Consider the following 12,713-nt stretch of genomic DNA (forward strand, 5'->3'; position numbering starts at 1 on the left):
GCATAATAATTAATTTCACTTTTAAGTTCTTCCTTTAAGTCTTAAATCAGTACTATTTTACAGCTTCCATAGTTGTTTCTGTTTGCACACAGCGAGTATATTCAGCATTGTGCTTTTCAGTTGCTCTTCACATGTGCAAATGACTGTACAGCATGACAGGGCAATCAGATCCCTAGGGCAGTGTAGATTAGTACAAAGGATCATTAACCTGACATGTACTACATAGGTGGATTTTATTCTAAATTACAATAAATCAGCATTTGGCTATTGTCCCAAGATCACATACACAGCTGTAATTCTTAAAACAGAAGTTACATGAAATGTGAAAACTATAGAAATCTGATACAGCATTTTCCCTGGATAAAGACATTTTGGAATGCTATTGTAAGAGAGTTGCTATTTTAAGTTTTCCCTAGCAAATAAAAGTAGCTTTTTATAATCAGCATGCCTCCAGCCTAATTTCTTTTCATTCCCTCTATAAATGAGTTATTCATACACTGATACAGAATACTGGTATTACTATGTTAACTGCCCTATTTCTTCTAAAATTATATGTGCAGCTTCAGTTGCAATTAAACCAAGATCTAGGCATCTTGCATCAAGATGATGGCTCATCGAAAAATAAAAGAGGAGTTCTTCCCAAGCACGCTACAAATGTGATGAGATCTTGGCTTTTTCAGCACATAGGGGTAAGGACTGAACATGACCAGGAGTCACAAGTTTTTATGTAACTCTTTTATGTGGTCTCTTATGATTTTGCTTTATAAAGGAGGTGAATTGATTCAGTTGTCATATGTCTAGTCTCAGTTTAGTTTTCCCTGAAGTCATTTGGAGTAGTTCCGCAGTCTAATGTCAGTTGTTTTTATTATTATTTTAATAAGTATGTTACATTTGTACCTCATTATCTCAATAAACATTGTTAAAAGGGATCTTTTTTCATTTCATTGTGTTGAGAACTTAATGATCTCGACACCCTGGTTCATGGCACAAGGAAAAATAGTTCCATCTGTGTTTTTTGGGGTTTTCTTTGTAGAGGAGAATTTCAAATTTTCTGGCTTTATCTCCTTTCCAACAATCCTTCTAACATGTACCCAATGTGTTACTATCCACTTGTGCTTTCAGTAGAATGTCTTTCCTTTGCATAAATACTTATCCTGAAAGGATAAATGGGTATCAAGTTATATCACAATGTTTTGTCTTTTACAACTATTTTACAACAGACAAATGATACAGGGAAACCGCGTGTACGCTTCTTGTGTTATGTACGTTCTCTTCATCTGTTTAGTTCAGAGTAGCTTTATTTAACTAGAAAATGCTTGTCAGTACTCTCATGTGACTTTGCCTTTAGACAGCATAACTAATCAGATCTTATCACATGCTGTGTTGCCTGGAGATCACGCTGTTTATTAATAAAGACTGTCAGCCGTGAGAAGCTTTTTCTTCTGAATTACACATCAGCAGTTTAATGGTATCATATACACTTTCAAGGATAAAATAATTTTTGTGTAGTAAAGCACTCTTTGTTAAATGATTTTTATCTATAAAAGGTTGTGAGGTTTATAAAGTTTGTTTTTTAACGAGTCAGATGGTCTTAATCTAGCAGCTTTAATCAGTTGTAATAAAGGAGTCCTTATTTTTGATGAGGAGGTGAAACAAACTTAGGCCTTTTTTGTTTTTTCCTGTTTAGCATCCATATCCAACAGAGGATGAGAAGAAACAGATTGCAGCACAAACAAATCTGACACTACTCCAGGTTAACAATTGGTAAGAACAAAAACTCTTTCTTAATGTGTGTCGTTGTCTCCACATGCTTACAACATAGAGAAATAGTTAAGAGTATAACTTGGACATCTGGAGTTGAACTTACTGTTCTACATACGTTATGAAATATGTATAAAAATACAAGAATTATACACTGATACACAAGCATATTATTTTTATAGTAAAGTATAATAATACTTGTGCCATTTAAATTATATAAGGACTCCAGAAAACTTTGCAACATTAAGGAATTACATTCTGTTCTATTGCTGAAAGAGATGGAAGTACTCTCACGTCTCTTCTGCAACTAAAGAAATTGAAATTTAAAGGTGTTGAGTGACCTGAAGCTCTGGAAAGTGTTCTCTCGTGATCATGGTTGCAAATGTTTAAGAAGGTACTGTCAACAGATATCCATTCTGCTCTTGTACCAAAGGATGCTATCCCCTGAGCAGTGATGTCCGAATGGAGAGTGTCAGTACCTCAACTACTTTAGTTCACGGTTCAACATATTTTAGCGTGTCTTATCTTCACTAGAGGTTTAAGATAATACACCTGCCCCTGCAGAAGAGAGGAGTGAGGGTGTTGACATGCATCCTATTCTGCTTGTGGTATTGGTTCCTAAAATTATTGCAGCTAAGTCCCACAGGGATCTTCCTCAGATTTCAAAGATGACGCTGGCTGCATGGCTGCACAGGGGTCCAGTGGGGAAATACTCAAGATAGTGGCAGTACACTGGTTCCAAAAGTGGAACAGTGTAACTATGCCTGCGTGACACAGTAGTAATGGAGCTCTATGGTACTGGGATCCGACTAATGTCTCTGCAAAGCATTGCATTACACCATGTGGACCTGCCAGCTGCACCCAACTTCCTTCCATTGCAGGTAAAGATGGGTCCTGGATGTGTTTTGTCAGATTTAGCAAGGGATGCTGTCCTCAGTCACAACTCCTTGCCACAGATGGCTACGTTGAAATTGATTCAGTTAACTGCTGATAGCTAAGTGAGACGTGGGTTAAGTAATTTCTTGTTCACTAGCAGAAAGGGGAAGGGCAGCAATTAGTATGCTAAAGTAAATGAGTAAAAATCACAGAACAGAAAGGAATTGAGAAAGATCGGAAAAATGTGTTTGCTATTGTCTCCTGGATCAGGAGCCAGACCTTGGAAAGCCTGGGAGCCTATAAAATAAGTAATGTGGGAGCTTAAGGAAGTAAATGAAACCAGACCAAACAAACTAGGTTAGGCAGGGGCTAGATTTTAGGTGAACCCTAATGAGAGGGAGTATCAGCTTTCCGAGCTGTGCTGTCAGCAAGTTTTCTGGTGCTCAGTTTTTAATAAGATCTTGAAATGTACATCTGTCATGCTGTCTGGAGAATTCCCCCCTCTGAGATGGGGAAAAAAATGCTGCTAGCAGCAGAATGATAGTACTTTCTTAGCTAGTTTGCCAAAATCAAAGGATGCCAGTGTTCTAGCAGCAGTTTCACACATTAAAAAGAATGTCCAGCCAAGCTGGTAGAGTGAAGATTTTATAGTCCTTCCCCCCCCCCCCCCCCCAAAGCATACTTTGTGGATCTGAGAGAGAGAATTTACAGCCAACTGGTCATAAGTACTTCTTGCCTTTTGATTGCATTTAGGTTTATCAATGCTAGAAGGCGAATTCTTCAGCCAATGCTGGATTCCAGTTGTTCTGAAACTCCAAAAACAAAGAAGAAAACAGCTCAAAACCGACCAGTTCAGAGGTTCTGGCCTGACTCCATTGCCTCAGGAGTTGCTCAGCAGCAATCTAATGAGCTCACGATGTCAGATGGTAAGGAGTACTGGCTAAAACACAGATAAAAAAATTAATTCCTTTGTAACAGGGAAATGAAGGGTTTGATACCTTTGAGGGGAACCTCTTGATATTTCGATATGAATGTGGTTTTAATCTGGAAAACATAACAGAAATGTGTCATCATTTCCCTCTTTAAAAATTTTTTGTATTTTGGGGGTGTATTTTATTAGAATTTATGTTGAGAGACTGTTGCTTTTGTTTCAGAAGTTACGAAACAACGGAACAAACGTTAGATGTGCAACTAAGCTCTCTCAGTATGTGTATGCGCATCAGTAGCGTTCTGTTTGATTAGCAGTATTGGACTGCAATTTCAGTTACCCATCCTGTTCACATTCCTTTCGCTATTGCTGGAGGGACTGAGCATCTGCAATTCTATATATGCCTCATGTTTCAAGTTGAACATTGAGAAGCAGAGAAATGTAATAGAGCCTCCAAAGACTTTGAGTGAAATAACTTCCTTAGCATCAGATCAAACAAATAGACTCAATTTAAGAAAGATCTCAGGACCATCCTTTCTGTTCTGCCACCTGCTGGTTTATTCCTTTCCGGTTTGTAGCAACTTTTCCCTCTGCCTCTGCTGGATCTGACAACAGTTTTGTCCATTTTAAGTCATCTTGAATCTCTGTGAGCACTCCCATTTTTCTGCAGTGAATTAAGCTAGGATATTTTGCAGAAAAGGTCTTGTGATGACTTGATTGGAGAATTGCTGTAATGGGTGTCCATAACACATCTAAGTTTAAGATTCCTGGCCAACTTCATTCTGGCATTTCCTGGTATTTAAGTGTTTGACAACCTATATAGCTTTTATTTTAATTTAGTTTCTTAGGTTTTCTTCCTGTTGGTTAGAAACAAGCTGTCATATATAAATATGTATTACTTCAATTTAGAAAACAAGAAAGGATGCTAAAGTGCTACGATTGTGCTTCTCCAGGTGCTGTTGTAACAATTACAGCTCCAGTCAACATGAATGTAGACAGTCTCCAGTCTTTGTCATCTGATGGTGCTACTTTGGCTGTTCAGCAAGTTATGATGGCAGGGCAAAGTGAGGATGAATCTGTAGACAGCGGTGAAGATGATGGAGGAGATCTCTCAACAACAAATATCAGTGGGCTGGTCTTGGATAACAGCGATTCTCTGCAGTAGGAAGCAAGAGGGTGTGACAAAATGTTTAGGAAAAAGAATGAACTGACTGACTGTTTTTATAGTTTGCACAGCAAACATTTTACACAAGTTTTATTTCTAATATGTTTTATATGTAGATATAGAAGGGTGCACTTTTTTGTATTTCATAGTAAGCTTAAAGAGTGTTTTTGCAGGTGCAGCAACTTCTTTCAAATGTGCTTTTCTCATTTCTTTTCCTTATTTCAGAAAATTATATCTACTAATATAAAGAACCACATAAGCACCTCTTTGTTCTATGAATTGGAAGTGCTGCAATTTCTGAAGAATTACGCAGTTTCGATTAGTGCTGTTATTTAACACAGCTCTTGATGGGCAGGTGATGTAAATTTAAAGCATGTGACACTAGTGTGTGGAACTTGATCATTAAGTTAGATGCATATATTTGAAAGATGCTTCTGCACCTTAAAAACTGCTAGTCTGAGGTGGACAGCAACACACATAAAAAGAAAAATGTTGATGTGTGATTCAGTAGCGAATGTATGGCAATTTAAATAAGTTTAGTTTCTCTCATAGTCCGTGAGCCTGTTTATCATTTGCTATAAAAACTCCTATTTTTACCTTGCCGGGGTTATTGGATAAAAAAATATTTTTATAAATTCACTAGGAATTGGGATGACGACTGTATTAAGCAGGAGGGGAAAAAAAAAAAAAAAGAATTTCCAGAGGGGAAAAATAAATGTTTAGTATTCCTATTTGGAAGGTCTGAAAACTGACCAAATTTAATAAACAAGCCTATGCTAGCATTCTATGATTCTCAGCTATCCCACAGTGATATACTATATTTGATAATGCATAAGAAGGGCCCACTGTTTGATGGGATTTTGATATTGTCAAACATTGATTTATATTATGTGTAAACTAATATTCAAATTACATTAACTCTGTATCTAGACTTGTATCTGAAGATATTTGCTAAATGAGTATTCAGGTAAGTAAATTCAAATACCCACAACTTTTCCAGTTACTAGAGAAATTTAACAGTTTATAGTTTGTACAACTGAATCTGAAAAATGAAAAGTTGCCTACTAGACAGTCATGAATTCTGCTATCACTCTGCTATTTTATTGCATTTGAAATATTTTCCCCTAATACAAAAAGAAATATAACTTATGGATTTATATAAAATTTCTTCAAATCTGAAGGTTACTACTAGAACATACAGCAGGCTTTATTAGAGTAGAAAATCCTTGTGTGTCATTTAAAAACTAAGAGCTAGTGCTGAGAATGCTTCTTTTTGTGGTAATAGTTAATTTCTTTTTTTTTCCCAAAGTTTGAAGTCTGTGTCTGTCTATCCATGAACACTTACTTTTGGAACTTTGTATTTCCCGTTGTTAAGTGCAAATAACAGACTCCGAGAGTCTCATGGTATGATCAATGTCCTCTTTTCCACCTGTCCTTTTGTCACAATGTTGGGTTAGATCAAAGCCAGAACTTCCTTCTGATTTAGACCAAATCTAGTTGCATTTCTAACGTGACAGGGAAAAAGATGTTAGCTTTTAGAATCTGTAGACATTGTATTTGAACAAAGCCCTTTGACAGATGCAGGTTTTTAACTGAAAACTTAATTTCCGCTTCACAAAACACTCAGGCATGTGCTTAAGTCCCATTGATTTCAGTAGGATTAACGCATGTATTTTTTGACATGCTTACGTGGTTGAAAGCTGGTCTTTAAAGATTGTCTTTCAAGGCAATTATAAGTTGGTGTGAAGAAAAACTTCAGAAAGAAATGTCAGCAGCATTGGCATACATACATGGAGAATACTAGTTTTCAATGGCTAGTAGCTATTTAGAAAAATTGGCGTTGGGTTTTACTCAACACAAGTGATGTTTCTGCTATGGCTTTTGCTTATTCCTGGCTGAGGATCTTGCTGCATAGTTCAAATGCTGGAATGATCTGCCTCTGCTGGAGTGGTAATTTCTAAAGAATTTGTTTTCTTCTAACTTCTCTGCTTTGCCACTAATGTGCCATGTTTGTTAATGAGTGTAGTAAATGAATAATGAAAGATTTAATTAGGAAGGCTTTGACATAGCATAACTATCTCAAAGGTGATTGTCAAATCCAGTTTGACCCCAAAACATTTAAAAAGACATATCATGTACAAATCATACTCCTTTGGAAACATTCAACCTACTGCTCCTACAAAGGATACCTGAGATGACTAGAACTGAGAGACAGATTCTGTATTTTTCTTTTCAGTTGTTCTTGATTTTCCTCCAGAAGTGCTTCATCACCCCCACAGTTTCCATTGTATAGTAGATTATATTTGTTGGTTTGTTTGTGGTTGTTGAATATTCAACTACCCTTGTTCATATTTAATAGTGCATTAATCCTCATACTTCTAGCACGTAGGCAGATGAATAGTCTGCTGCTCAGTGTGTACAGGCCCATGGACAAATACATGTTTTTCCAAATCGTCCTCTGCTGGAGGAACAGGCCATTTCTCACTGTCTCCTTTCCCTCCCTGACCAGTTGTTGCTGCCTCAGATCTACCAGCAGAGCTTTCCCCAGCCTGCTGTGAGGCAGCCTAGGAAGCAGCTCAGACAGCAGATCTGTTGGGGTAGCAAGTAGCCAGCAGCGAAGGGAAGGGTAAACCAAAATGGGCAAAACTTCTGTGGTTTGGACATAATGTGGCAATGGGCATTTGCCCACACTTCAAAACTGTGAGAACTGAGATCTTAAAAAAGAGAGAGGGAACTAAAACAATTCGTTATCTATACAGCAGGCTGGAAGAGGGTTCAGGAATATGTAGTTTGTGTGCCACTTGGAACTCTTGGAAACAACCAGGCATCAGGGTTTGCAAACTCCTGAAAGTTTATTTTTCAGAAAGAAACCATTATCTGGTTAGCCATTTTATTCCTCCGACCTTACACGCAGCAGAAGTTTTATTCTTCCGAAACATTTCTGACCTTGTATCAGCTAATTTATCAATACCTGGAAACAGAGTTGACAGAATTTACTGTGAAAGGGGGAATATGGAATAGTTTTACTGTCTAATTAGAAATGTAAACACATAGGGATATGAATCCCTAAAACTGAAAAGGCTTTACCAGTGTAATCAAAGGTATTGCTTAATATAAGGAACTCAAACCTTTTCCTTTAATTCAGTGAGAATTCCGTAGTGTGTTATCAATTGCACAGAAGTGCTTGTTCTTTTCACAACTGAAAAAAAAAAATAGTAGTGTCTTTCCTTGTTTGCTGTGTAAGAAAGATTGCTGATTTAAGCAAAGCATCACTATTCAGGAAAGGTACATGTTTACATTAGTTTAAAAGTCTTGATAGGGGACCTAACTTTAAACTCATGTATAATTCCGTGCCCAATTAAAGTCATATTCATATGTAATAGAACTAATTTGTTTTTAAAATCGACTTAATTCTTCTGCAATTATGATTATTGAAACTTTTAGATTTTTTCCAACATAATCTAGATGGTGAACCCCAAACATGGTTCAGTCCAGTTTTTGCAAGATTTCTGTAATAGGCAAGGCCATTTCCTGTTGTTCTTTAACTTTAGAAAAATTGCATTTTAGTAAATCAATTCCAGATTGATCAGGATATATTTTTAAACGACTGTTCCAAAGAAATAATCACGTTGGAAAACATTTAGAATCGACAGGCATGCTCTGGCTCTGCGGAGAGTTTCCTAGATCTGGATATTGGGTCAAAGTGGAGTCCTGCTGACCTCAGGGAAACTCCATGAAGCTGCATGTTGGGCTGCATTTACCTGCAAGAGAATTGGTTCCTTGGTCTGGTCCCCGATCACTATTGGGAACCTTTTGGAGAGCCCACCAACATCATCTTGGCTGCATACCCGAGTTTTGTTCCGGTGGAGACCAGGGGATGGACAAAAGGCTTAGAAGGGCAGAAATTCGTGTTGATCTGGTGTGTACCACGTACCATTTTGATGTTCAAAATATGGCCTGAAGGCAGACCTACGCTGAGGAATTAGAGTTCCCAGTTCCTGTACTTTAAAAGTAGCTTTGGGTTTATGGATATTCTAGTGGAGTAGGGCCACAAAGACTTAATGCATGAATAATGTATCTATTTGTTTCTCTAATCACATGGAAATAGAATTTGAAGGCAGTTCAGCTTCCTGACTTTATGAACTCAACAGCCCAAAGGATGAAACAAAGTCTTTCCAAGGGATGATAGTTTAATAAAACCATTAGACTTGTAGCACGTAAGCAAACAAAACCCCAAAACACCCTGGTATTTTGAAAAATTGGAACACATGCATTTAATTGTAATTAAAGTTGATTTAAGATTTGTTTTCTGAAGCTGAGTTGTCTTGGGAGAAAAAAATGAATAAGCATTTGTCTATGCAAGACATAAATGTCAAAAATGTGTGAATTACCCATTTTTAGGTGCTGTATTGTTATTGTCTTTCTGACTTCTGTTACTTTGATTAGTCTTTTAAACCTTTTGGCCTTATATTCAGCTTAATTTTTAGAGTTGAATAGGCGAAATGTAGTTTTGAAATCCTGTTGGAAATGTAACTAACCTTCTTTCCCTCATGAAAATATTGCATGTTAAACAATTAAGTGAAATGTTTTGGTTTCCTAATAATATATTCAAACTCTCACCACCTCCTAAAACTGGAGCATACCTATGAAAATGCAGGTTTAATTGCAGTGTGCGTATGATCAAATCATCAGCCTTGTGCTGAGTACACTTTGCTCTTTACTGTTCAGTGTAGCCGAATAGTAAAGCAGTTTGGTTTTGCCAAACTCAAACTCAGTGTGGATTCCTTCCCCTCCACCCCCAACCCTTGGCTTGCTAAGCTCCTTCAGATAAGTTTTGGGTTGTTTAAGTCCTAGAGTGACTTGATCATCCAGCATAAAGTGTAGTGAAATTGGCACTAACGCGCTTTTAAGTGTTTGCCCAAATCACGTTGTTCATTCATGCTTGTCAGCTGGAAATAGCAAATCTGGGTTTTTTCTGTGAGTTAGTTCTTTAGGACCTGCTGAGTGATCACAGCTGGTTTTGCCAGAGAAAAGCAAGGTGCAAGAAAGCAGTGAAATGCCTTACCAACCCTGTAGACTACTATAAAGATACTGACTTCATAGAGTCCAGTGTTTTCAGGTTGTGACGGAAGTCACCCATAAATCTTTCCATGAGTTAGCAACATTTGGTCTGTACAGTCGACAGTCTTCAAAATGTGAACCCTGTAACTTTTTTTCCCTTGGTGGTTAAGGGATTTTGAAGCAACTGATCTCAAGGGATAAAATTAAAAATCAGAATATGCTTCCTGGATGATTTGTTTTTACACTACTGTTCTCCGTGAACGGAAAAGCACATTTTTAAAGCAAAGCATTTGCATTACTTTAACATTAACAGTGTTGTTTGGCAGAAAGACAAATATGTTTGCAAGAAATCTTGAGCATAGTTTCAAAATAGTTAACCAGTTCTTGGCCAGGGAAGGTCCTCGGCCTTTTTATTTGTTTGGGGTTTCTTGTTTATTCAAATGAAGAAAAATGTTTACTAGTTCTTACCAATATGGGGATTTTTATTACCCTTTTGTAATGCAAGAGCATCTGTGAAAGAAAGAATTAGCAGGTAAATAGTTCATAATGGGTGTGACTTTGGGGGTTTTTTGTTGTTGTTTCAAAATTGTTAATTAAAATAGCATGGAAATCAAACTTTCAGTAATGGTTCCAAGCATATATGGTAGCGACTTACTTGAAAAGACTTCCCCTGTACAAGTCCCATACGTTAACTCATTTGGCCAGATAGACTGTGATGCCTTTGTAAAATTACCATGTTCTCCTAGATCAGAAATCCACAGGAAACGAGGAGCCTTTTTGTTACGAGATAGCCATTCCTCTCTAGCAAGAAACTCAAACTCCTTTCATCCAGTGTGTGTGAGTCTTCCTCAGCAAAGACGAAGAGAAGACGTGCTTCTGCTTGGCACTGAAGCGGGATCTAGTCGCGCTCTTGCTTCCCCAGCGCCTGGCATGGTGACAATCCAAGTGTGATCCCCGACAGCACGGCCCTGAGCCCCATGCTGAGGCTGGAGGGGTTCTGTGTGTGACCCTGCTGGCTAGAGCTGGTATGGCCAAATCTTTACAGCTTTTTACGTAACCCACAACGTGTCCCCAAGGATTTTGAACCATATTTTGTTTTTAAAGGGTTAATCTGTGATTAACTGAGTAGTATGTGTTCTAGACACAGGAGTATTTGATCATTTCTTTGTCTGACATTAAAAGAGTGTCTGAGAAAAACTCCTGATGATATCGTTGGAAATAGTTTTAACTCCACTGCTGCCAGGGAGCAATTTTTTTTTTTCCTTAATCTGAAGAGAATAAAAAACGACCAACCAACCGAAAACCTGCAAAGCAGATTATTTCACCTAAATTTTGGCCAGTATAGTGTATTCCTAGTCTGTTGGTTTCAAATTCCCTTGAAAGATGAATCCCCTTCTTCAAGAAGGTGTTACAGGAATTAGAAGCGTAGTCATCCTTCAGTGTGCAACTTCGCTGTTTCTTAACAGAAAACCAGAGCGATGTCCTCAATGCTAAAAAGAGGGAAAATAAACTCCACAGCAGTGTAAAATGAGGATTCTGCAAACAGGAACAGATAAGACTGGGACACATAGTCGGTACTGCATTGTTTATTCAAAATCCATATTGAATTTCCTGCAAGTTCAGAGTGTGCAAGGTATGTAGGGTTAAGCCTGCGGTGTACTTAAAATGAAGTCACAAACCACCATTTAGATACCCCACTAAAATCTGAAAGCAACGTGACCTTTGTAGGTCAGGTTTGGTTTGTCTTCCTCATGCAACTAAGATGTGATCTAGAGCTTATGAAGTAATCGAGGAAAATCTCCTATGGATATTTATCTTCTCCGTGGGGCTTTGGACTTCTGTGTCACTACTGGCACAAGTTGGAAGATGAGGCCCTTGGACCTGCTCCTGACCTCTTATTCCTGGCACTCTTCTTGTTCAGTTGATTATTGAATCCTAAATATGAACTGATGCATATACTACATGTGACTGCGGTAATAAAATTTAATTTAGAGACATTTTTGTTAAGATCCAAGCATTTTTAAACTTAGATTTTTAATAGTCATGTAAAATATGCAGATAATACTGAAGAAACTATTGATTGACTTATATGCCATTTCTGCTGTGCACCCCCCACTGCAGCCTTTCACTATGAGCTACACAGTGCAGAGACTCTCCTTTATGTTGTAACGTTCATCATGTTGTGTTTACTACGCGTTTCTGCATAGCTCAGTTCATAACCTTGTTTGGTCTTCAAGCTTCAGACAGCTTGCTCTCAGCAGAGGCTAGCACACCAAAAAGACAAGGGGATGTAATTATGTGTGGGATTGCATGAGCAAAATCAATTCCTGTGCAGGTACTGATTTTTCTAAGGTACTTGGGAGTATATATGGTTCCACGGGTGAGATCCAAACTAAGGCCAGGAAGGAGGGAGAGAATATTTCTTTTACTAATGTCCCACTGTATTTTTATATTGGAACAAGAGGGTGATTTTTTTTTAATCAATTTTGGTGTGGGGTTTGTTTGGTTTTTTGATACACAAAAGGACTCTTTTGCACAGCTGATTCTGATTAACTTTCTTAACTGGGTACTATAGCTGGATTGAGACCTGAAAGCTCTTGAAGATATTATGAAGCATCATCAAATGAAACTCAGAATTGCAAAACTCAGAGATTTTGAGGAACGGGGTTGGCATTTATTAGATAATACCTGCACTTTCTTTTCAGCTTTTCCGATGCTGGGGGAAGCAGTACTCCTGGCTCACTGGAAAACACGGTGACACTTCAAGCAGCCACAGAAATAATAATGTTCCTCTAAGATCCTCCATTCTGCTTTCAAGCAACTGGTTTTATTTTCCTGTTCTTTCATTTTTTTTTCTCCCTCCTTCCTTTGAAAGCTGGCAACAATTAGTCCTTGATCACATACACTAGACTTCTTCTGCGT

General features: G+C 37.8%; 1 protein-coding gene across 9 annotated transcripts in view; it reads left to right on the top strand.

Annotated features, from left to right (window-relative positions):
* Nucleotides 1–11,867, top strand: part of PKNOX1 (PBX/knotted 1 homeobox 1) — a 62,392-nt gene extending 50,525 nt beyond the window's left edge. For all 9 annotated transcript variants that reach the window (XM_075772936.1, XM_075772922.1, XM_075772898.1 and 6 more), the window contains 4 exons: nucleotides 561–689; nucleotides 1,688–1,764; nucleotides 3,391–3,563; nucleotides 4,519–11,867. In XM_075772936.1, the coding sequence (XP_075629051.1) occupies nucleotides 561–689; nucleotides 1,688–1,764; nucleotides 3,391–3,563; nucleotides 4,519–4,730 (591 nt within the window). In that variant the 3' untranslated portion in view covers nucleotides 4,731–11,867. The remainder of the gene's footprint in view (nucleotides 1–560; nucleotides 690–1,687; nucleotides 1,765–3,390; nucleotides 3,564–4,518) is intronic.
* The last annotated feature ends 846 nt before the right edge of the window (nucleotides 11,868–12,713 follow it).

This window comes from Balearica regulorum, chromosome 1, assembly GCF_011004875.1.
Source record: "Balearica regulorum gibbericeps isolate bBalReg1 chromosome 1, bBalReg1.pri, whole genome shotgun sequence".
Taxonomy (NCBI): Eukaryota; Metazoa; Chordata; class Aves; order Gruiformes; family Gruidae; genus Balearica; species Balearica regulorum.